The sequence below is a fragment of the Sprattus sprattus genome (genome assembly GCF_963457725.1).
Source record: "Sprattus sprattus genome assembly, chromosome: 1".
NCBI classification, from domain to species: Eukaryota; Metazoa; Chordata; class Actinopteri; order Clupeiformes; family Clupeidae; genus Sprattus; species Sprattus sprattus.
The window spans coordinates 13,502,177-13,526,329 of NC_137920.1; the positions used below are offsets into that span (position 1 = coordinate 13,502,177).

Here is a 24,153-nt window from a genome sequence, read left to right on the forward strand (position 1 = left end):
TCGTCGTTCGGTTTGCAGGTGTGCAATTCCCCTGTCTGTGCTCAGTCATCTTGTCTGTCTTGACGTTCAGATTTTGCGCCTTAACAAGCTGAATCATACACATGATCAAATAGAGGATTGACATTGGACAACAAGATACATATTGCCTAGCAATCATCATATATGTATATGACAAAAATTAACAAAGAAAATAAGAAATAATTAATTGAATTGAATAATTTTTGTTACAGTTTCTATAGTTTATGTAGGATAAGGGTATACTTGTGTGTGACGGTCTGGATGAGACCGCACAGAAACGGTGCCATTCCGACACAGTAGCAATAACTAACAACGATACACAATACACTAAACGCACGGTACACGGACATTCAAATGCCAACGCATTTTAACGGACATACAGTATACACACATGAGACTTTTGGTACCTGGTAAAGACATTTATTCTGTCAAAGAGATAAGAAGTGTAAGGAGTTACCAGCGGCATGCGCAGTTGAGCTATTGTCCAAGGCTATAAACATCGGTCCCGGAGAAAAGGGTGCCGACGGGAGATACGGAATCTTTATTTGGTTCCGGGGGAGATTGGGCAAGTTTACTCTGTTGTTAGAAGTGGGGATAACGGAGATCGCCCTTGTCAATCGGCAGCTGTGTTGAATATGTATTTTTCTACAGGGAAACCTGATAGAAATGTATGGACTTGATATGAAGCTGTTTATATCCTGTATTATGTCCCATTTGTCTATTAGAGTGTTTCATGTATTTTGTATGCTGATTGATTTATGAAGTGTACCCCCTGTTTGTAAATGGTGTTGGTCCCTGGTGTATGTATCGGTTGGTTTGTCAAATGTGGAGATCTGGGGTTTACTCTGATGAGAGAGTGGAAGAAGTGCTGATTTTTGCCCTCCTGTGTGTTAGGCTAAGCAGATGAATGACTGAGCTGGATATTCTTTGTCTTCACTGGGGTAAAGCTTGTACTGGTGATTGTGAATAATTTTGTCCTGCTTTATTTATAAAGCTCCTTCAAACTACTTTGACTCTGAGTTTTGGTCAGACCCACCCGCACACGGCGACACTGCTCGGTCCCGTTACATTGTGTTATTGATTGCTACTGATGATTTTCCCCCAAAAAATTATGAAAACCATGATAGAGACAGGTTTTCCATTAAGAATCCAAAACAAATTCATCGTTGATCACAGTCACATTAAACTGACTGTCATATGTCCGAGAAAAGTAATGAGGCAGGGCCTGCTTTGCCTGCGAACCTTCCGCGCTGCATTGTCTATAGTTGCGCCCCTGGCACACATGCACATTTTCTAACACAGCGCAGGTACACTCAATTAAAGCCAACAGAAAATAAACTAAATACAGCTCTTTCAACCACAAATAAGAGATAAATAACAGCAACTTCACGCAGAGGCTCTGGCCTAGGAGCCCCCTGAGCTCATGGGCCCCTGGGCCTGGGCCCGGTAGGCCAGTTCAGTAATCCATCCCTGGACATGAATGCTGTGCAGCTGGGACTGTGAACAAGACTGATGAGGGTGCAGCTGGGAGAGTGAGTGAGTGTGCTGAAGGGGGCGTGGCCGGAGCCGATATAAACGCAGACGTGACGGCATGTGTGTGTGTTTGTGTGTTTGTCTAAGAGAGTGTGTGTGTGTGTGTGTGTGTGTATGAGAGTGTGTATGAGTGTGTCTGTGTGTGTGTGCTTGTGTGTCTGTCTGAGAGTCTTCCTTTTCTTGTTCTCGTCTAATTCCTTCCTCCTGGCCACTATTGGTGTTTGTGTGAAACAGCTGAAATAATCTGGTGTTTGTACACAGTACAGTCTTAGAAGCACACATACAGTCTTACAAGCACACACTGCTCGGACTGAGCCATAAACAATCAAGTCAATCAACATGTTGCTCTTGGAGCACAGAAGGTGTAATATGATTGGCTGAATAGTATCATTAAGAGTAGTAATGACCCTTGCATATGATGAAATTAAGTAATTAAGTTTGTGTAATTAAAGTATCTGAATGTTCTGTTTTTGTAGGGTTTGGAGGGCTGATCTGACCCAGGATCAGTCCATGTGTGGAGTTGATGACTCCTTCACCTGTGGACACAAACAAACAAGTGAGTAGTAGAAATGATAGCCGCATTAATGGAACCCATGGGCGTCAATTAGCAGTAATTTGTTGTAATAATGTAAACACATCTGCAATGTTGGAAGGGGCTTATAAACTAATATTTTAAATATTTTAAGTATCGTCAACATTATATTGTGTTTACTAATCAATGGCAAGCAATATTATTATTGATCTTACACATGATACTAATCAATTTCTTTGTTCACGTTTTTTCATGATTATACAGCTGAAGTCCTGAGGAGAGTTATAGAGAAGCATAAAGCCAGTCTGAAGAGGAGGTTTGAGAATATATCTGAAGGCATCATCAAACCAGGAGCTGAGACACCCCTCAATGATATCTACACAGAGCTCTACATCACTGAGGGAGAGAGTGAAGGGGTGAATAAGGAACATGAGATTTGGCAGGTAGAATCAGCATCCAGAGCGCACACAAAAGAAGACACACCTATCAACTGCAATGACATCTTCAAGCCCTTACCTGGACAGGAGAAGAACATCAGAACTGTGATGACCAAAGGTGTTGCTGGCATTGGAAAAACAGTCTCAGTGCAGAAGTTCATTCTTGATTGGATAGATGGGGTAGCCAATCAGAACGTAGACTTTATATTTCCGCTTCCTTTCCGTGAGCTGAATTTGGTCGAGAGTGATCAGTATAGTCTCCACAAGCTTCTGCTTGATTTTCATCCTGAACTGAAGGAGCTGAAAGATGTTGAAGAATTCAAAGACTGTCAGGTTGTGTTCATCTTTGATGGTTTGGATGAGAGTCGATTACCTCTGAATTTCAACCAGAACATGATATCTGATTTAAAACAAACATCTTCAGTGGATGTTCTGATGACAAGCCTCATTCAAGGAGGTCTGATTCCCTCTTCACATGTCTGGATAACCTCACGACCAGCAGCAGCCAGTCAAATTCCTGCTCAGTGCATCGATCAGGTGACAGAAGTACGAGGGTTCAATGACCCACAGAAGGAAGAGTACTTCAGGAAGAGAATTAGTGATGAGAGTCAGGCCGGCAGAATCATCTCACACATTAAGGCATCCAGGAGTCTCCTCATCATGTGCCACATCCCAGTTTTCTGTTGGATTGCAGCCACTGTACTTCAGCAGATGCTGGACAAGACTAAATACATTCCAAAAACTCTGACTGAGATGTTCATACACTTCTTACTCATTCAGACCAGAAGGAAGGATCAGAAGTATCAGAGTGGAACTGAGACAGATAGAGAGAATCTTCTAAAATCTCAGAAAGAGATTTTACTGAAGCTTGGAGAACTGGCTTTCAAGAATCTAGAAAATGGCAATCTGATGTTTTATGAGGAAGATATGAAGAAGTGTGGCATTGATGTCAGTGAAGCCTCAGTGTACTCTGGCATGTGCACTGAAATCTTCAAGGAAGAATCTGTGTTTCACCAGAGGAAGGTCTACTGCTTTGTGCACCTGAGCATCCAGGAGTTTCTGGCAGCTGTGTTTGTGTTTCACTCTTATGTGACTGAGAACCTCAAGGCCCTGAAATCCCTCCTCAGTGAAGAACATGAACCCAGTCCATCTGTTTTATCATCTCTTCAATCAGTGCTGGGCTTACAATCCAACAACCATCTACATGTGTTACTTAAGAGTGCAGTGGATACTGCTTTGAAGAGCAGGAATGGACACCTGGATCTTTTCCTTCGCTTCCTTATGGGCATCTCTCTGGAGAGCAATCAGAAACTTTTGAAAGGTCTACTGAACCACAAACACAGCACCTCAAAGAGTGTTAAGGAAACATGTCAATACATTAAGAAGCTCAACAGGGAAGATCTCGCTCCTGAACGATGCATCAATCTTTTCCATTGCTTATATGAAATGAACGATCATTCCATGCACGAAGAAATAAAAAAATACCTGGAGTCACCGAAGAACATCAATCAGAATTTGTCTCCTGCTCACTGTTCAGCACTGGCCCACATGCTTCTGATGTCTGATGAGGTGCTGGATGAGTTTGACCTGAAGAAATACAACACGTTAGATGAGGGACGCAGGAGATTGCTCCCTGCTCTGAGATGCTACAAAAATGGACGGTGAGTTTCTAATGCATACTGATAAACTTCTTATATGTAAACAACTTATTTTTAATGGACAAAAAGTGAACTTTTGTTGGTAAGAGTATGTTCATCAGGTCTGTGCATGACTGATTCATAGTTTTGATGTCACTGCAATCTACTGCTGATGTACAGTATGAAATTTCAAAATATACCATATGCATAAATGTGTCAGAGTCATGAGATAGGAGATTAATATTCCATTTTCACTGCAGCACTTTGGTTGATAACTTGGAATACAATTACACTTTACATGCTTTGTCATTGTCACTTACAGTTTCACTTATTAGGGCTGGTTAAATCTGCCCCCTGAAAAAAGGTTTTCACATATAGGGCCCTATCTTGCACCCAGCGCAATTGACATTGTCACCGACGCATGTATCATTCCTATCTTGCACCCGGCGCACAGCGCGATTTTCCCTCCAGAGGCGCGCTTCGAAATGAACTTGCGTCGACATGGGCGGGGGCGGAACAGAGAAGGCGTTTCTCTGGCGCAAGTGGTATTTTGCAGTTTCAAAACAACGCCGTGCGCCGTGCGCCATTGACCAAAAAAAAGCTGGTCTAATGTGAGGCGCAATGTCTAAAGTCTGTAACGCGTATTCAGAACGCTATTTTAAGGGCGCATGTGCTTGACCGCACAGTATAGGACCTGTAGGCTACACTTTACTTCTGTCGTCTTCACGAGAGATTTACACCAATTGTTTGGCAAGCCATATATAATTACAAGGAAAATAAAGTATTTACCACATGAGGAAATCATTGTGATATCCGTATCCAAGACATTTAAAAACTAGGCTAATCTAGCGTACACAATTGACCCAAATGATTCAGGTTAATTGAAGCTGCGTGACATTTGATTTATTGTATGGCTTTGTTGCATTTATTTAATGCCAGTATTATTATAAATCTTGTAAACTCATCTCTGTGTATGTGGACTTTATTTATGTACCTTGGGTTTGGTCAGCTGGTGCACTGGCTTGGGTGCCGATTTCCATGCCCCCAAATCCCTGCACGCTCTCAGGCGTGAGGGTAGACGTGGCGATGTCCTCTGCTGCCGTCAGATCCTGGGTCGAGGCAGATCCACCTCCCGTGAAGGCACGAGAACGTGTGTTACCTTCCAGCTTGGATGTCCCACGTCTCCGGACGTCATTATAGCGTTTTCGGCAACGTTTTCGGGTGCCCCGTTGCAGAAACAATCACGGCAATATCTTGACATGCTTGCTTGACTTTGCTTACTTTTGGAGGGTTTCTCGCATCCCCATATATATCTATCTCCCGGCTTATTACAAAGCCATACAATAAATAAAATGTCACGCAGCTTCAATTAACCTGAATCATTTGGGTCAATGTGTAGGCTACATGTATGCTTATTTTTAAAATATCTTGGATATGGATTTCACAATGATTTCCTCAAGTGGTAAATACTTTATTTTCCTTGTAATTATATATGGCTTGCCAAAAAATTGGTGTAAATCTCACGTCGGTCTCCTCGGCTGTGAACTTCTCCGGTCTTCCACCAGGTAATTCCGCCATCAAAATAACAAGCCGCTATGGACTATGCGCTTCTCGCTCTTAAAGGGAATGTGAAATGACGCTCCGATTGGTTTATTGCATATTACGCCCAAACCACACCTATGACTGAGTAACCTCCTTTGGACCAACCCTTTTGACACTTGCGCTGGACGCAAGTGTGTTTTTTCCGCCGTTAAAATAGCAACTGCGCCATAGAGCCGCCCACACAGCTACTTGCGCTTGGCGCCGTCCTACTTGCGTTTCTGATCGGCAAGATAGGGCCCATAGAGTGGTAACGTGTCTATACTGATGTGGATTACTTGGATTGATCTACTAATCTCGTTGTGTCCAGTGATACCTACTGTAAAAAAGGATGTAGGTGTAAGTATCTGGTGAAGTGTGTCTAAGTGATGAATGGTGTTATACCATGGTAACTATCAGGGTAGGAAACATAATAAGTGTCAGACAGTTCATACAAGGAAATATACTTCATAATTGCCAATATGAAATCAATTTGATGCTTAGAAGACTCAACAATTGCATGACAAGGGAGTATTCAAATAGATCTTTCAACATTGGTTTGTTGGATTTAATGTGACTGCCGGTATAAACCAAGACCTGTCCCGATCTTCTATCTGAATACAGATACAGACACAGATATTTTTTTTGGTTGAACAGGCAAGGGATAATGTATTGTCCGGAGGTCATTCTCCAAAAATAATTCCCGACGGGGCAAACAACACCCCGTGCGCAGGAATTATTTTTGGAGAATGACCGACGGACAATACATTATACCGCTTATTATACCGTTACTTGCCAAAAACGATAGAAGAAATTCCTCCAAGAAATTCCTCCAACATACCTCTTTTTAATGATTTATTTGCCGTTTCATGAGTCCCATTTAGAAATAAATAGTTCTTCAAGCAAATAGAACTTTGAAGTTTCAGGTGTTGCATAGCAACCCATTACTTGCTGACTTCAATTACTGTCTACTGTTGCGTTAAAATGACAGGACTTCTGGCGGAATGATATGAAAGATGTGAATTAGAAGTACAAAACCCGTTGCCAATGACAGCAGTGATTATCTTTCGCAGAGGTCTGTTAGCAGGAATTAATGTGACCTATGACGTAGGGATAGACCATTCAAATCAACGGTACTTTTTGGAACATTCTGAAGAGCCGTATAATAAATACAGATAATGACATATCTGTACACCTCTAGTGTGTATAGTGTGCACATGAACTGTGTACTGGCATGATAGGGGTTGACCCCATTTGTGTATTAGTATGCCATTACTTTCATGTCAAATGTAAAAGTGCATTTAGAATTCGAAGGGAAAACTCAACAGCACTCCAATTGGAAATTGTAGTTGCTTCCACCCCTTCAATTGATTTATTTGTACACTTTGTCAACAACATCACCTATTTATAATTTCAAAGTAATATTTTGTCTTTCATCATTATATAACCCTAATTATGATTTATACTGCTATATAAGTGTAGTGACAATCTGACTTCGCTTATGTGGCAGATTTAACCAGTATCCCTTTTAATTTTACCATCACATGAGATTATAATTACATTTCTACCTGTTTATTCCTTGTTTATCATCCCTCTTTAAGTTTCCATTGTTTTCCCCCATCCATCCAAATCCTCAAATGGAGGATGATAGATTCATGGGAAATTATGCATTTTAAGTTTAGTCAGGACCACTCTCATCTTTGCACAGTAAAAGGCAGCTCACCATTTAGTAGAATGTGATTCTCCCAGAGTGAGCACAGGTATTGGAAATGACTGCCTCCACGCTTTCATTATATTCATTCATCAGGTCACCTTAAGAAAGTTATTTTATTTAAGAGTAATGTTTTGTTATGTGATTTTGCAGACTTGCTGAATGCACACTCACATATAAGTCCTGTGGACTTGTGGCTGCTGTTCTACAGTCACCAAACTTCCTGACAGAACTGGACCTGAGTGACAATGACCTGGGAGATTCTGGAATTCAGCTTCTCTCTAACGGACTTTCAAGTCCTCACTGCAAACTACAGACATTAAGGTTGGTGTTGTACATGTCTTTATCGTCATGCATTTCCTGATTAGTTATTTAGCCCTTAACTATTATTTATACTGTTACATAAGCAAAGTGATAACCTGACATCGCTAATATGGCAGATTTTTGCCTGCTTTCCTTCGTAAAAGATTCTAACTAAATTTCCACCTGCTTATTTTGTGTCTCGCAACCCTCTTAGAGCATGTGCTGTTATTCCCATCCCTTCAACCCCTCAGATGGTGGATGATAGATGTATGGGAAATTATGTTTTTTTAAATTACATTTAAAAAACATAATGAAATATTTGATTTGAAAAATATGGGTGAATTTCTTTTTTTTAAATGCTACAGTTGGTACACGGGGAAAAAGGAGTCTAATATGATTGGATGTTGATCACAGTTATCAACAACCTTTCACCAGAATTGTGGACCCTTCTTTTCATTTTGAGTAAGGATAGGGAATGAATGGGTTTGTTTATTTAAGCAATAAGGTTCGAGAGGCAGTACGGTATCGTCAATAATGTACTTGTTCGAGGGAGTTGTTAGGCCCAACGCGATACCGTACTGACTCGAGTACCTTATTGCTTTTATAACACGGTTGCCAGCGACTTTATAAATATTAAGTACAATTAAAGTAAACAGTAAGCTGCCTTTCAGCACAAAAAAAGCTGTATACACCAAACGTTGTGTATCGCATTTCAGTAGCCAAGAGAAAATAGTCCCCCTTTGTGTGGCTGTTGCTATGCAACAGACAAATAGCATTGGGAACTTCACGTCTGTTAGACCTAGCACAAATGTTACGTGTGTTTCAATGGGTTTTTGGTCTAAGCGCTAAAAGTCACCTACAAATAATATTCGAGACTTTCAGTAAAGACTTACAATACTCTGCAACATTCGTGTAGCATAGAAACAACTAACCGAGTCAATTTAGACATAAAAAAAGTTGTGTAGATAGATTAATTCACATGAAACATTCCCCACTACATTAGCCACAACACGCCCCCATCTTTGTTAGATATTTTCTTTTGAGTGCCCACTGATTTGGAATGCTCAGATAGATGAAAACAGGTCGTACAGTTACTATACCGTTGAATATAGCACACCCCGTAACTCACTCTCAGAATGGTGGATTCCATCTACCCGTGTTATAATTCCATCTACCCGTGTTATAAACGGTCATATATTTAGGATGTTGTAACTAATCAGAAGTTATTGTAAAATAGCTTGTAGCCTACATTACGCTACATATTAGTAAAATTCCTTGTAGACTTTGATGCAAAAAATCCTGGAGACAGACTAGTGTCAAACAATGTAATTCATACTACAGGCTAAATAGTTTGGATTGAATGTTGTTTATTTTTTGGATGACTAATCTCTCTTTGTGTGTGTGTGTGTGTGTGTGTGTGTGTGTGTGTGTGTGTGTGTGTGTGTGTGTGTGTGTGTGTGTGTGTGTGTATTTTTCTCTCAGGCTCTCTAATTGTCGGATCTCAAATGAAGGTTATGTTTGTCTGGCTCTCACACTGATGTTAAACCCCTCCTGTGTGAAAGAACTGGATGTCAGCAACAATAATTCTGGAGATTCAGCAAAGAAGCTGTTGTCTGCTACACTGAAGGATCCTCACCGTAAAGTTGAAGCACTTCAGTATGTACTCCATAAATACAGAACCCTCTGTTCCTGGCTTTACATCTGAAGTTTTCTTTTTTCTTTTGTTTAACTGAGAAAGATGTATTCACATCAGAGACAGATTAAATTACATTAATTACGCTAGCTGTTATTTTCTCCAGACTTAATAGTGAGTTTGGTTGGCAGATACTGAAAAGAAAACATCACTAATTATCATGTTTTGTTTTATCTGAAGAGGGGAGATCCAGGAATATACATACCTTTGTAAATGTGGCGTTGTTTAACAATGATTTGACCTGTTGCTGTTGCTACTAAAAGGATATCAATTCATCATAATTATCAGAGACTCAGTCAAGTGAATGGAATATCAAATTTCAGGCTTTAATCTTTACGGTGATGCGCATCAGAGGAGAGAGACAGGACTGGGTTTCACCTAGTCTGATTTCACTGACTGTCTGTATAGGGATCCTCTGTATTAAAACGTAGGAGAGTTGGGGGGGGGGGGGGGGTTACCTGAATGCTAATGGTGATTTAATTTGTGCGTTTCTGCAGTCTGCTGTCGTGTTGCTCCTCACCTTTTTGACATTGTGGCGAGTTCTATCAGGTTTGTCCTTTAGGTGTGAGGTCCGTGGAAGAGATTCCAGGTGATACGTCAGCTGTTTTGAAACTGAAAGGGATCTTAACAAAACAATTAATCTTATGCAAAAAGGTTTAATTTGGGATAGATGAGCTGAATGGTGTCGCCCATTTCCTAAGGAAAGGAGGCCAAATGTTTCAGTTTGCATAATCAACATATAAGATCCTGTGAAAGGAATTGAAAGCAATTCAAATAGTTTACCCTGGAAAGAAGTTAATGAGCAGTCATGTAAAATGACAGCCGGCTGGCACACAGACACACGCACACACATTAATTTGCTTAATCCAGATACATACTATGTCCATGCCTAGAGAAAAGGAAAAAAGTGTCACAGAGTTACAGTTACAGATTAAGTTGTGCCACACTGGCTTCAGCTCTCTGTCCCCTTATCAAAAACTCTCCCCAGTCTCTCATTACTGGCAGACCTAAGGTCCACATCTGTTGGTATCTTTCATTCATATTTTTAGTAGCTGTGTCAATAATAAAACTTGACTCGAGAATTGGCGTGTCTATACGACAGGCAGCCAGGGTCCTGTGTTTTTCTGTGAAACGGTGGATCCAGCTGTTAAAACTCTCTTTTGGTCCCTGGTTACAGGTTGAAAGAGAAGTAAATGAGCTACTTGTAACACAGCTTTGCCCACAGTGACCACTAGCTCAATTATCAGCTTGGCATTATCAGCAATACCTTTGTGATCCTTAACATCAGTAGGTGGGGCTCTTCCCAGTACATTCTTAACAATTTCCTGAAGTTTGTCAGTATTCTGTTTCATACTTTCATGCAAGCTAGGAAGGGCCACTGGCTGTCCGTCTGATTCAATCAAAAACCCTTTGATTCTGTGTCCATCTACTCATGAGGAAGCGAGAATATCGCTGTCTCTTCTTTTCAGACTTAATCTGTAACACCCATTCACTAGTTTTTCTGATTCCCTATATTAGCTGAAAACCATCTTTTATCATTTCAATTCAAATTGTATCATTTTTTTTATCATTGCCCATACTGGCCATTGCAATCTGGAAACTCAAAGGAAACATATGGCTTGAACATTGATTTTGATTTTGACTGCGATGCACTAAATGCCCGTGAAGACTTTTCTAGAGCCTGAATGGAACTTTTAGTCAGTCTGTGGAATGTTTTTCAGAATAGGGGAGAATTACTCCAATTTCTTGCAGAACACTCGAATATGGAGCTTCAAAGAAGCTCAAATTTGTCTATCTCCACGCAGGGGGTTGCCTGCTGGAAATGACTAAAATCTTTGGCCTAAATTTTCCCAAGAGTAGGTAAATGTACTGTATGAGCCATATTCATTGTCCTTTCATTTGGTGTGATTTTGCCCCGTGCCACTAGGGGGCTGTATTTGCTCTGTGGCTTAGTTGACCTCGGGTCAGCCAGGCTAGGCCATTTAAACCTAGTGAAACCCAAATGCAGGTGTTGCTGATTTGGGAAGAAAACAGTTTTTCGTGTCCACATGAATAAGTGTCCACATGAATAAACTGCATAGTGGCATGAAAGGGGTTGAAGCTCTTTATATAACAGTATGTATATTATTAATGGAATGTCATTTTTTCATTTCAGAGTAAGATTTTTACTTTTGTTGTACTGTTTTACAGACTTGCTGAATGCACTCTCACAGATAAGTCCTGTGGAATTGTGGCTACTGTTCTACAGTCACCAAACTCCCTGACAGAGCTGGACCTGTGTAACAATGACCTGGGAGACTCTGGAATTCAGGTTCTCTCTAACGGACTGTCTAGTCCCCACTGCAAACTGCAGATATTAAGGTTGGTGTTTTACTTAACTTGTTACTGCTTTAACGCCCCCTAATGGACCCGCGGGCGGGCCCGTACTGGATAAATCGCCAAAACAAATCCTGAAAATTCTATTTCTGAAAATATGATTCAAACTCCCATTTAATATTTTTTTGTGGTAATCCAACTATATGTAAACCGATTTTCAGTTGTCTACATGCATCCGTTACAAATAAATACAATTTTAAACACACCATGACACATCCTCATTTTTTACATATGGAGCAGCCTCCTCCCATAACTAAGCCATTTAAATGTGTTTCTGCATTATCCGTACCTTAAATAACGTTATAGAACATTCATTTACCTTCAAAACATCTAAAAAAACAGACTAGAACTGCATGGTTATGTCCATAAAGTTGTTTATTCACTTGCTCACGACATTGAGAAAAAACGTTCACTTTCTTGTATGTTTCTGATGGCGATCTCCTCGCTCTCTTCCTGACAACACTACACGAAGTTATCACGTGATGTTATATATAGTTACAAAGCTTAAGACCCCCTCTTTCAGAATCTTTGGATTTTATTGGCTGTTAAACACATGTTTGTCATGAGTGACAGGCATTACCACCAATGGCATCAGCTCTCAATCATGCAGCTGCTCAGGCATGTCCTATCATATCACTTTACACTTCTTGTAAGACTTCTCAGTAGTGATTGACACCTGTTTTACCGAATAATAGAGATTCTAACAAAAAAGTAGGTAGGTCATTTGCCCTGATTGCTCAGTCCTGGAGTTTAGATTTTTGAAAGCGCAACTCAAGAGTCTCAGCTGCGCTCCCGGTGCGTAAATGGGCCATTTTGTTTACCTTCAAATGCGCACAGCAAGTGGTTTGGTCCACACGATCCTGAGGGCTTGTTTGTGCATATTTTTGGCTGCAATTTGTCTCCCTTGTACTCATCCATCATGGCAAGACGAGGATTGCAGATGAGTGAAATATATGGGATGATTTTTGATGAAGACGTCGACGGAAGCCAGTGGACTCAGCATGGACTAGCATGCTAGCATGGACTCAGCATGGACTCAGCATGGACTAGCATGGACTCGGAAGAGTGAATGGAATCGATGCCATCCTTGATGCGTAAGTTATTTAAATCAACTACTTTTTAGTGCATACCAGTAAGCTATGCATATGCCTTATTCTCTTTAGTGCTTTATTTTTTTTTTATCATTGTGGGATGTAGTTTGTTAGTAATGGATATTGGTTAGCATGCTGCTGCTGTATTCACGTAGCTGCAATGTAGGTTACAACATACTAACATAGCACAACCTGCTTCTTGCCTCAAATCGCATAGAAATGTTTTATTTACATCTGCTAAATGCATGCTGAATGCATAATGCCTATGTTATTATCACACTTCAACTTGACTATGGTGTTTTTTACATATGTTTACATTTTACATATTTGTGCATTAGCTTAGTAAATAACATGAAGCAACATTCAATTGTAAGGCATGACCCAGTCAAAATATTGATATTGTCCAACGTTTTTATCTTGCAGTGACCCAGCTTCAGTATCACCCTCACCCCCACGCCCACCCCTGTCGCCACCACCACCACCACCACCCCTGTCGCCACCACTACTACCAGCTGCACAGTCTCCAACAGTGACACAATCCAATCTCAAAAGAAATTATAATATTAGTCTAAAATGGAGTTATATATGCCTGTACAACGAAAAAAACCAATGATATACAATGAGAACATTTTTTATGCATTTGGAGAGCTTGGAGAGGTTTTGGACACTTGGAGACGCCTGAATGCACCATTTAGATATTGCTGTGCAACACCTGGACATTTTTAGATATCTGCTCCAAACTTTGTACTTTGTTTCTCAGGAACATGTTGAATCAGGAAATATAGGACATGACAGTTTTTTTTTTCCTTGAAACCATCCACACACTGTCAAACATAAAAATGAAAGGCGTTTTTTACATTTTTTACATTTTGTTCTGTATATGATGCTTTGAAATTGATACTTAATGATGAAAATAAAAGTCAGGAGGTGAATGCATGTCTTGGCCGATTTGTCTTCTTCAATTTAAGATATGAATGATCTTTGTATCTTGTGTACAACTTCAGATATTGAGTGTTATTATGTGTAAGTACAAATCGTTCCAAATTAAGGCGAAATATCCCACTGCAGTAACAGGTTAAGCAAAATAGTACGAGTGGGAGTGGGCTGGTTAAGGGATAATCCCACGGGTGGTGTTCGGCCGTAGCCACCGAGGCCGGAGGCCGAGTGGAGTAGGATCAGTATTATAGATCTTAACTATGATTTGTACTATTATTTTGAGCATACTTTCGGTGCCGACACAAGTGGCAGCCTTTTCAAGTAGCTATCTTTTTGCGTGTCTTTTTAGCTTTTATAAGTTTGTTTGTCCTATTTAGACTTTGCTTTTTAAAGGCACTGTGTAGATACCAGAGGTGTTAAAAGTACTGAAATGGTGTTCTCAAGGAAAAGTACAATCACTTTGATGAAATTTTACTTAACCCCTTGGTGCCGCTCCGTGTTAATATCGTTCTTATTCGAACGATGACGTTTTGGTGCCATGACAACGGAAAATAACATATTTTTGCAAAAAATTTTTTTTTTACAAAACCTCAAGACCCATCCAATCATATTGCATGCATTTAAAATCCATTTTATTCATTGGCTAGTCCCACAGAGCTCGTCAAATCAAGCTACGCGAGTGACGTGACTGAGGTTAGAAAAAGCAAACATGGCGTCCGCGAGTATGCGACACCTCAGAGAGAAACAGCGATTTTCAGCACAAGAAGAGACAGCATTTCTAATGAATGATGAGTGGCCAAGAAACTAATGTACACAGTGGTCCTGGATGGATTTCTAGTGGAGAAAAAGTTTGAATTTTTACCGAGGATTGGAAGGAGAAACCGCCGGAGAAAAGTACTCCGACTGCGTTTCTATCACAAGGTACGTTTCATCATACACACACCAAACAAGTAGTCACTGAAATGCATGCTAGCTTTCCTCATTTGTTTCTCGGAGTAAATAATGAACTTTATCAAACCTTTGTATTTAGTATTGTGTTCGGCTATCAATTTGGCTAGATTTATAAGACATATGTGAGGGCGAACATTCACATGTTTCGTTTACCGCAAAGTACCGCTGACGCAAACGCACATTGTACTAATAGCGAACAACATGTTACTGGGTTTACATTTTAGCATTTGAAAGGCATAAGCAAGCAGGGACTAACAAGGCATTTAGAAGAAAAGATAAAGGAGTATTTCTTTTCCTTTCAAGATGTTTTTCTTACCTAATTCATGAAAAAAATGTGACTTACTTATGGTTTTAGTGTAGTTCTGTCAATATTTCGTTGTTGATTTGAGACCTCAAGGTTTTGGGTGCTTGTTATTTCAGCCCTGTACAATAATTAATAATAACTTGTATATATTTGTGTGTGTGTGTGTGTAAATGAAGAATAGAAAAATGAACTGTTCCTTTTTCTGATCTGAATTGATTTTCAGCTTAGGTAATGGAATATTAGCCACGAGGAGAGCAGCGATGATGGTGCTCCTGAAAATCCGCCAACCCAAGACCAGCGAGAGGGAGAGGTGTGAGACCAAGAGGGAAAGGGCCAAGAGGCCTACAAGCCAGGATAGTTGGACCTTTTAATATATTGACAAATTCCAGATCTGGGCTTTCAATGGACACATTTTGAAAGGGCTGATGCAGAGCTTTGCAGCGCTCTTTGAAATGGTCAAGGAAAGTTCTGACTTCTCTGAGCTTATCATTTCCATCCTAAGCACTGGGGTCTACTACATGTAACATGGCCATAAGGGCTTTGAGGGTGAATGTTTGGCACCCTGTAGCCAGGCCAGGGGAGTTGACTATGCTCTCTGTTTGCTACAAATTATGTCAGATGTGGGATGGCTTCCCGTGAGGTCATCTGAGGCGTGGCCGTAAAACTGTATGAGGGACCCCCAGGTAGGTTGACACCTGTGTTAGGGGCCCCGTAGATGGGTAAAGCACATGTCTGTGTGTGTATGGGGGTGGGGGGGCACTCTTGATGGGAGAAGTACACTTGGTGGATGCGCGAGGAATGCCTATGTGCATGAAGCGCAAGGGTGCACTTCCTGAAGTGGAGGGCAGTGTGACGGAGTGCTGCACTACAGATGAGTATAGTGCTCTGACTGCCACACTATGGAGCCTGGCTCATTGGTATGGCAGTCAGAGTACATGTTGGCACCCTGTAGACCCAGGTTCAAATCTATGTGTGGGGTAACGCAATCTCCCATATTTGATCACACAGAATTATACTGGAATTTTGAAATGTACATAATGTGGAGGACGCCAGATATTGGGCTGTAACATTTGAGGTTTTGCTCAGATCAAGCTGAAATTTTAGAGTGATATGGCTGATTGATTATGCTTTGATTTGATGTTGAATTTTTTTAATAAAAATGTATACTTTGCTCTTCAGATGAGAAGTTGTACATAATTTATGCGCATAATTAATACAAATTTGCTTAAATGCTATTTTTAATAAACAAATATATTTTAAAAATGAAAAAACTGTGTGCTGTGTTGTACTCCATACTTTTAGCTTTAAAATGATGTATCACACATTAATATATGTTACAAACTGTTCTTACACCACTGCTTTAATTGAAAGCACCCTAAATCGGTCATTTTAGGTGCTGGCAACAAAGGGTTAAGCAAAAGTACCCATCTAAAAATCTACTCAAGTAAAAGTAAAAAGTAGTTAATTTAAAATGTACTTTAGGTTAAAGTTACTTTATTACTTTCAACAACTTGATCGGGGCCGCTCCTATATAGTGCAAAAAAGGACAAGGGGTCATGAATCCAATACAAAAATTAGTTATTTGTATTTAAAGGAAATCTTAAGAATTATAAGTGCCATGACATTAAACATGTCAAACATTAAACATTAAATGGTTAACACAATGCTGCTGCCCAACTGTATATTTAAACTTTTGTTACTTTACTTATGTCTAGCATTAGTGTACAAACTTCTTTTTGCGTTTGATCAGCAGCTGATTTTCAAGGTGAGTAGAGTTCATCCGGGCTCACTTTGCAGTGAACAGCAATCCAGCGCAGCTGAAGAGTCACTCACAGGTGGCTGAGGCAGGTAGGCCAGTATTGAGTTTCAGGGACAGTTTTTGATATTCTGAAAGGAGTTCAGCAGATCCATATTGACTGAGACTCCCCTGTACCTTCTTGACTTCTGGAATCATGCCGGCAAAGTTTACCCCATACCAGAAGAGCTGGTGAGACCGTACCGTGTAACCAGAGCTGGTGCGTTGGTGAAGGCTAGGCACCTGGAGAAGCCATGGAGGTTCAAATCAGCTATTCCTTCGTGTGTGATGGGGAACGTAAACTTGCTGGCCAACAAGACAGATGAGCTGGCAGCATTGGTGGTGAACGTGAAGTTGTACAGAGAGTGCAGCTTACTGTGCTTCACGGAAACCTGGCTAACCAGCAAAATCCCGGACCTCAACGTGGAGCTACCTGGCTTTATTACGTTGAGAGCGGACAGAGATCTTCAGCTAAGTGGCAAAGGGAAAGTGTCAACATTAGGGGGTGCAACCCAGGGTAAGGGTACTGCTGTGACTGTAAAAGCCCAGGGAATTCTTTCATGCCATTGTTGATTGTATTTACATCCCTCCACGAGCAACGTTCGAAATTGCGTGTCACACCATCTACTGCGTTATCCCTGGGCTCCAAACTCAACATCCCGAGGCCTTCATTGTAATTTCAAGGGACTTTAATCATGTAACTCTGGACTCAACTCTGCCTGCTTTTCACCAGTTTGTGTCTTGCCCAACAAGAAATCACAGGACATTTGACCTAATGTATGCTAACGTGAGGGACGCATAAAAAGCCACACCACTTCCTCCCTTAGGGTAATCCGGAACTGGTCTCCTGAGGCAGAACTCTTCAGGGACTGCTTTGATTGTGCTGCAGGACTCTTTTGGGGAGGACAATGAAGGGGCCACACACTGCACTGCTGACTACCTGAACTTCTGTATGGACATTGTCGCTCCCACTAAAATGGTGCGCTGCCTCCCTAACAACAAGCCCTGGATAACCTGCTATGTAAAATTTCTCCTCATCATAAAAAGAGGGCATTCAAAGAGCGGGACCAGGCAGAGCGGAAGCGCATACAAGGAGAGCTGAAGACCATGCTGAAAGAGGCAAAGGATTCATACAGAAGGAAGGTGGAGCAGAAGCTGCAGGAGAACAACATGAGAGAGATGCTGGATGGTATGAAAACCATCACAGGCTGCAGGAAGAGCAGCAGCACTGTTGAGGGGGATGTGGTGAGGGCAAACCATTTTAAGCACTTCTAAAACAGGTTTGACAACCCTGCCACTGGTGTTAATGCCTGTCTGACACCTATTACTGCACCTCCCCCACCTGCTGCTGTTACCTGCTCACTGCATGCCACAACCCCCTGGCCCTCTTGACCCCCGGATCCACCCCTCCCCCCTACTCTGACCACAGCCAATTTGGCCCCTCTCCCACTCTCCACAGCTTCCTCAGGAGACCACACAGCGTCATGTTCTTTTATTTCTCCAGTGCCTTTAACACCATTCAGCCCCTCCGACTGAGTGACAAGCTTGTTCAGATGTGTAAATGTCCACCTGGTATCTTGGATCACTGACTACCTGACAAAGGAGCTTGGTGGACAACTTTGTGCAGTGGTGTAGGCATAACCACCTGGACAATACCAAGACCAAGGAGATGGTGGTGGACTTTAGGAGGTCTCAGTCTTCTCTGCTACCAGCCTCCATCAGGGGGGTCAGTGTGGAGGTGGTTAACACCTACAAATACTTAGGAGTTCATCTGGACAGTAAACTGGACTAGTCAGCCAAACAAGATGTAATCTACAAGTAGGGTCAGAGCCAGCTCTACTTCCTGAAGAGGTGAAGGTCCTTCAATGACTGCGACAAAGTCCTGTGCATGTTTTAACATGTATAATGTAAAAAAAACTTTATTGTAATTGAAGGGGGTTTTGCAAGGCGTCTGAGTCAACTATATAATGTAAGCATGTTGGCAAGGTGACTACCCACGAGTGAAACAGCTTGCTTGCGGCGTGATTTGTAAGTGAATGTTCAACCATAGACTACATTACCCACAACTCCGTTATCACATTTCATTCCTTATCTACATTTCAGTGACCCCACATTGGTCACGTCAAAGTGATAAAAAAGGTGACGAATTTTTTTTCCTAAAAAAAACAAACAGCGGAAAACGTACGACAGACGTATTTGAGCTTTCATAACACAGGCTAAATGCTGTATGTATTTGCATACATTTTAGGCTTACATCTATGTTACTTTAGATGCATGTGATGAAGGTCGAGATATTTCAAACATTAGAGGTATACGTTTGCTGTGTATGGAAGGCAGTCGTATAAGCAGAACACAGCTGTCGGACTGTTTTAAGCAACTGATCTACACTTGCACAACTCAGATTGGTTCATCTCAACCTATCCAGATACTGTTACAACTGATGGGATAATATGCTAGATTGAATACAGTAATAAAGCGGTGAAAACTCATACGAGGTTGTTTGTCAATGTTTTTCACAAATCAGTCACAGTGTGAACTTACTTGAATTATAATAAGCTAGACAGTTTAAAGGTTACATAGATCACTTTAGGTGATTCCTTATCATAAAAGATCATAAGTGAATGGTTGGCTATATATCTAATAGGTGCATTTATAACATTTTAAATGCAGATTATTATTTTGCCATTTGTATTTGATTGGCCCTATACAATGGTTATGTAATTTGTATCAAAATAGTATAGTCTTGAATATTTTCACCTGCTGTTTAAGCAATATAGTATGAGTGCAAGTGGGGTAGGTAAGGAATTTTTCCCACAGGTGGTGTTCGGCCGGAGCCATGGAGGCGTCCAACATCTTGGTTTGGAATTATAAGAACTTTGAATTAACGGTTATCATCAACGCACTATAGAATGTTTTATCGAGGAGTGATTTATTATTAGATGTGGAAAGTCTGAGTTGGGTTGTTCTGGGATAATCCAATTTATGGAACGTCATTCGTCCATTCAGAAACAGCTATATAACGCGATAGGACCCAATTGTTAAATAAACTCTAATAATTCTATCAGTATATTTTTAGAAAGTTATTGTGCGACTGGAACATAGAAATGTATTGCAACAACGATATCTTCTAGCCACTTGTTGCTGAAAAACCATTGAAGCTGACATTGTAAGTCTGAAGAAACTTTTAAAATGGCATGAATGCAAATGTGGCCAGGCAAACAGCAAGACTACTGTATCCCAATAATGGAATGGAATAATTCTGCCTCGATATTTTTTTCAAAAATGGTTTCATTGAGATATGAACATTATTGCTGTCCGCAATACTTATGGCCTATATACAAGTTTTAATGGGTTTGCATTTAACCAAGTTAATATAAACTCAGTTGCCAGTTGATCATGTACACTTAGGTAAAATGAATGCAGTCTAGTGCAACAGCCCTTAGATATGTCCCCCTTCTAATGATAATTCATAATTCTTATAATTCTTATAATCATAATTCTTATATTCATTTCATTAAAGGTGCCGATTCAACTGTGCAATCATTTTAAAGGATGTATTTTGTGGTTTTGTTAAACTGTATTGAATTTTGGATAGACTCACTGGTTGAAATAGGCTGGTCAAAATAATATAAACAAGTGCAAGTAGGCCTGCAATGCAATATAATTCAACAGCACCTCAAACTGCAGCCTCCAAAATGAATACACTGGATCAACAGCTCTCTATATTAGTTTAAACAAAGACTGAACATTGTGCCCTTCATGAAGACAATATTTATAGCAGGACTGGTACACTGTCACCTGTGTCTTTTTGCCTGGAAGAGGGACACAGGCCTATAAAGGGGAATCACCTAAATTAAGGTTGTGTTTTTATCATCCAGGTGTGCTATTAATGTGTTTATACATAGTTATAATAGTGCAAAAGAAAGACAAAATTGAACCCCACAGCATTTTTTATTTAAACTGACCTTTACAAAACAGCATGTAAAGGAGATTCTTTGGTTATTTTACACTAATCTGAATTAAAAAGGCTTAGGCTATTTCATGTGTTAGTCTTGGATATTGCAACCTAGACTTACCTAGATAGAAAGGCTAGGGTACCTTTCTACAGCTGTTCAAATCCTCTATAGCAGAGAATTCTCCAATAGCAAATTATGCTAACAAGGTGTGAGATTTTTTTATTGAAGAGATATTATGCTGATAAGAAGATGTTTCAGTTTAACGTGGAGAATGAAGTAGTGTGTACTATTTTCCCGCATACCTCCATCTCTGTTTCCATTTTACACCTGTCCCTGACTAGTTGTTAGATCATATCAAATTGTACAACTCTCTCTCTCTCTCTCTTTCTCTCTCTTTCTCTCTCTCTCTCTCTCTCTCTCTCTCTCTCTCTCTCTCTCTCTCTCTCTCTCTCTTTCTCTCTCTTTAGGCTCTCTGACTGTCTCATCTCAGAAAAGGGTTGTATTTGTCTGGCCTCAGCTCTTTCTTCAAACCCCTCCCACCTAAAAGAGCTGGATTTGAGCTACAATTATCCCGGAGAATCTGGACTGAAGCTGTTATCTGTCAGACTGGAGGATCCTGTCTGTAAACTGGAGAAGCTTACGTAAGCGTAGAAAGAAAATCCCAATGTTGTACTTTTCTGCATTATTCATGGGAGATCAAATCAGTTTCTTCATACCTAGTGTAGTGATGTATTTTCAAAGATGTATTTAAATAACTTCTCTATCAAGTTAGATGTAGATCACTTCTTTGATACAGTGTCCAATATTGCAAATTTTAAGTTAAACTGTCCCTTTTGCAAAGTGGTCCAGATAAATTACCTGAGGATAAGAGGTCAGGCAGGGAAGGTGGCAGGCAGGTAAGTGGACTCCAAAGGAATCCAGAGGGCCAAGGAAATTATATGGCAGCAAAGGGATAAGTCAATGAATAGGCAGTTGTTATAGGTCAAAATTTGTCCCAATTTGGCAAGAAATAGGCAAAATAGGCATAAAGAACTATATTTACTCTTCATCTTCCTGATTCCTTTGTTCCTTTGTCCTTTTTTCTCTGGTGTCAAAGGTCAAGGTCCATCTAAACCCGACTGCCTTCCTTCACATAATTCAACTAAGAGCACCCCCCATTGCTCCTATAGCCATTTGAATCAGATTTATCAGATATAACATTCCTCTAACAGTAATACATATTCATCTTTATTTAAATTATCATTTAATTCATCTTGTCACTATTAACTATTCAAATGAAAAAAATACCAGACCTTATCTGTTTTAAAAGAGTATATGTGTGACCGTGTGTTTCTGTTACAGAACTGACCATGCCTCAGTAAGCAGAGCTCGACCACGTTTGCTGAGATGTAAGTCTTAATGGTTAATTCAGTAACTGTATGAATTGGGATCATTCCAAGACATCGGTGCTGTGTGTTCAGTCTGTAGTCTGTCAATGGATGTAGGTTTCAGTCTGTAGTCTGTCAATGGATGTAGGTGTGTGTGTGTGTGTGTGTGTGTGTGTGTGTGTGTGTGTGTGTGTGTGTGTGTGTGTGTGTGTGTGTGTGTGTGTGTGTGTGTGTGTGTGTGTGTGTGTGTGTGTGTGTGTGTGTGTGTGTGTGTGTGTGTGTGTGTTAGTCATGTGTGTCGGTGTTTGTATGTGGTGGTGAATTGTGTTAAATGTGTAGGTGTGTGTTGTGTGCTGTGTCTGGAATGTGACATAGAGTGTGTGTGTGTGTGTTTGTTTATGTGTGTGTTTGTATGTTTTTTTTTGTTTGTGAGTGTGTGTTTGTGTGTGTGTGTGTGTGTGTGTGTTAGTTAGCAGCAGCTGTCACTCCCCATATTCTGATGATGTTGTTCTCTCCTCTCTCCTCTCCTCTTGTCTGCAGATGCCTGTGAGCTCACACTGGACCCAAACACAGCACACAGCTCTCTCTCTCTCTCTGAGCGGAACAGAAAGGTGACATATGTGAGAAAGGACCAGCGGTATCCTGACCACCCAGATAGATTTGACTGGTCTCAGGTGTTGTGTAGAGAGGGTCTGTCTGGACGCTGCTCCTGGGAGGCTGAGTGGAGTGGGGATGGGACTGACATAGCTGTGGCGTATAAAAGCATCCAGAGGAAAGGGGGGGTGAGTGACAGTTTGCTGGGAGGTAACGACAAGTCCTGGAGTCTGAGGTGCTCTCCTGGCAGTTATTCTGCCTTGCATAATAATGAACACACTGACATACCTGCCCCCTCCTACCGCTCCAGAAGAGTAGGAGTGTACCTGGACTGGCCGGCCGGCACTCTGTCCTTCTACATCGTCTCCTCTGACATACTCACTCACCTGCACACGTTCCACTCCACATTCACTGAGCCCCTCTATCCAGGGTTTTATGTTAATTATGACTCCTCAGTGTCTCTCTGCCAGATCGTATGACCTCCCCATGTTGCAGGAACACAGGAGTCACCCACTCCTATTCATACACATGTGTGATGCTGTGATGCTATGGAAATAGTGATATGTGTTTTCTGTTTTTAAGCCACTGCATTGATGATACTATGCAAATGGTGATGTTGTGTTTTTGTATATTTTGTTCATTTTCTGAATTTAATAAATGGGTGATAAGAATTGATCAGCAACAATATGATGTGTTTTGCTCTCCTTAAGATTAAGTTATTCACTGCATTTGTCTGAAAATTATACTTTGGTCTGGGGTGTGTGAAGTGTCTTCTCCAGCATCCTCAGATGTGTATTTTTGCATTTGAATTTGGCTAATACATTTGTTCTTTTTCCACGTGCCACATTCAAATGCATACATTAATTGGCAAATATAGTAAATAAAGTAACACATTTCAATGTTATAATGTCTAATGTATAACTGACTTGGCCATCACATGCATTGCAGTAGTGTAATAAGTAAGGTTACATTTCCACACAATACATCACTGTAGCATGCAGGTAGATGAGTGAGGGCAGATGTGAGTTTTGATGGGAATTGATATTACCATTGATTCATATATTTACAAGTGCATTGCAGGCATGCGTGCTCTCCCGTGTGTGTGTTTGCCATGTGCATTGATCATCCATGGGGAGGCCCTCAGACGTGGCCTATGCAAATTAGGCCTCTGCACCTTTAGGCCGCAAGGTGAAGCACGAAAAGTCCTTTAGAAAATGAATCCCGTTCCACTCACTGGCATCTACACAATCTTTAGCTTATAAAAAAGAACGAGTCGTGGTTAGTTACCAAAAAAAAGTTTGTCGCTGATTTTCCAGTCGATCGTCTATATGGCTTTGTTTT

General features: G+C 40.7%; 1 protein-coding gene across 1 annotated transcript in view; it reads left to right on the plus strand.

Annotated features, from left to right (window-relative positions):
* LOC308367554 (NACHT, LRR and PYD domains-containing protein 3-like) overlaps positions 1-23,291 on the plus strand; it is a gene marked incomplete at both ends in the record, with an annotated part of 30,442 nt that extends 7,151 nt beyond the window's left edge. The window contains 10 exons of the mRNA XM_080841494.1: positions 2,028-2,107; positions 2,348-4,181; positions 7,600-7,770; positions 11,633-11,753; positions 16,995-17,432; positions 17,943-18,140; positions 18,523-18,673; positions 21,342-21,492; positions 21,693-21,747; positions 22,767-23,291. Coding sequence (XP_080697620.1) covers positions 2,028-2,107; positions 2,348-4,181; positions 7,600-7,770; positions 11,633-11,753; positions 16,995-17,432; positions 17,943-18,140; positions 18,523-18,673; positions 21,342-21,492; positions 21,693-21,747; positions 22,767-23,291 — 3,724 coding nt within the window. The remainder of the gene's footprint in view (positions 1-2,027; positions 2,108-2,347; positions 4,182-7,599; positions 7,771-11,632; positions 11,754-16,994; positions 17,433-17,942; positions 18,141-18,522; positions 18,674-21,341; positions 21,493-21,692; positions 21,748-22,766) is intronic.
* Between the last annotated feature and the right edge of the window lie 862 nt (positions 23,292-24,153).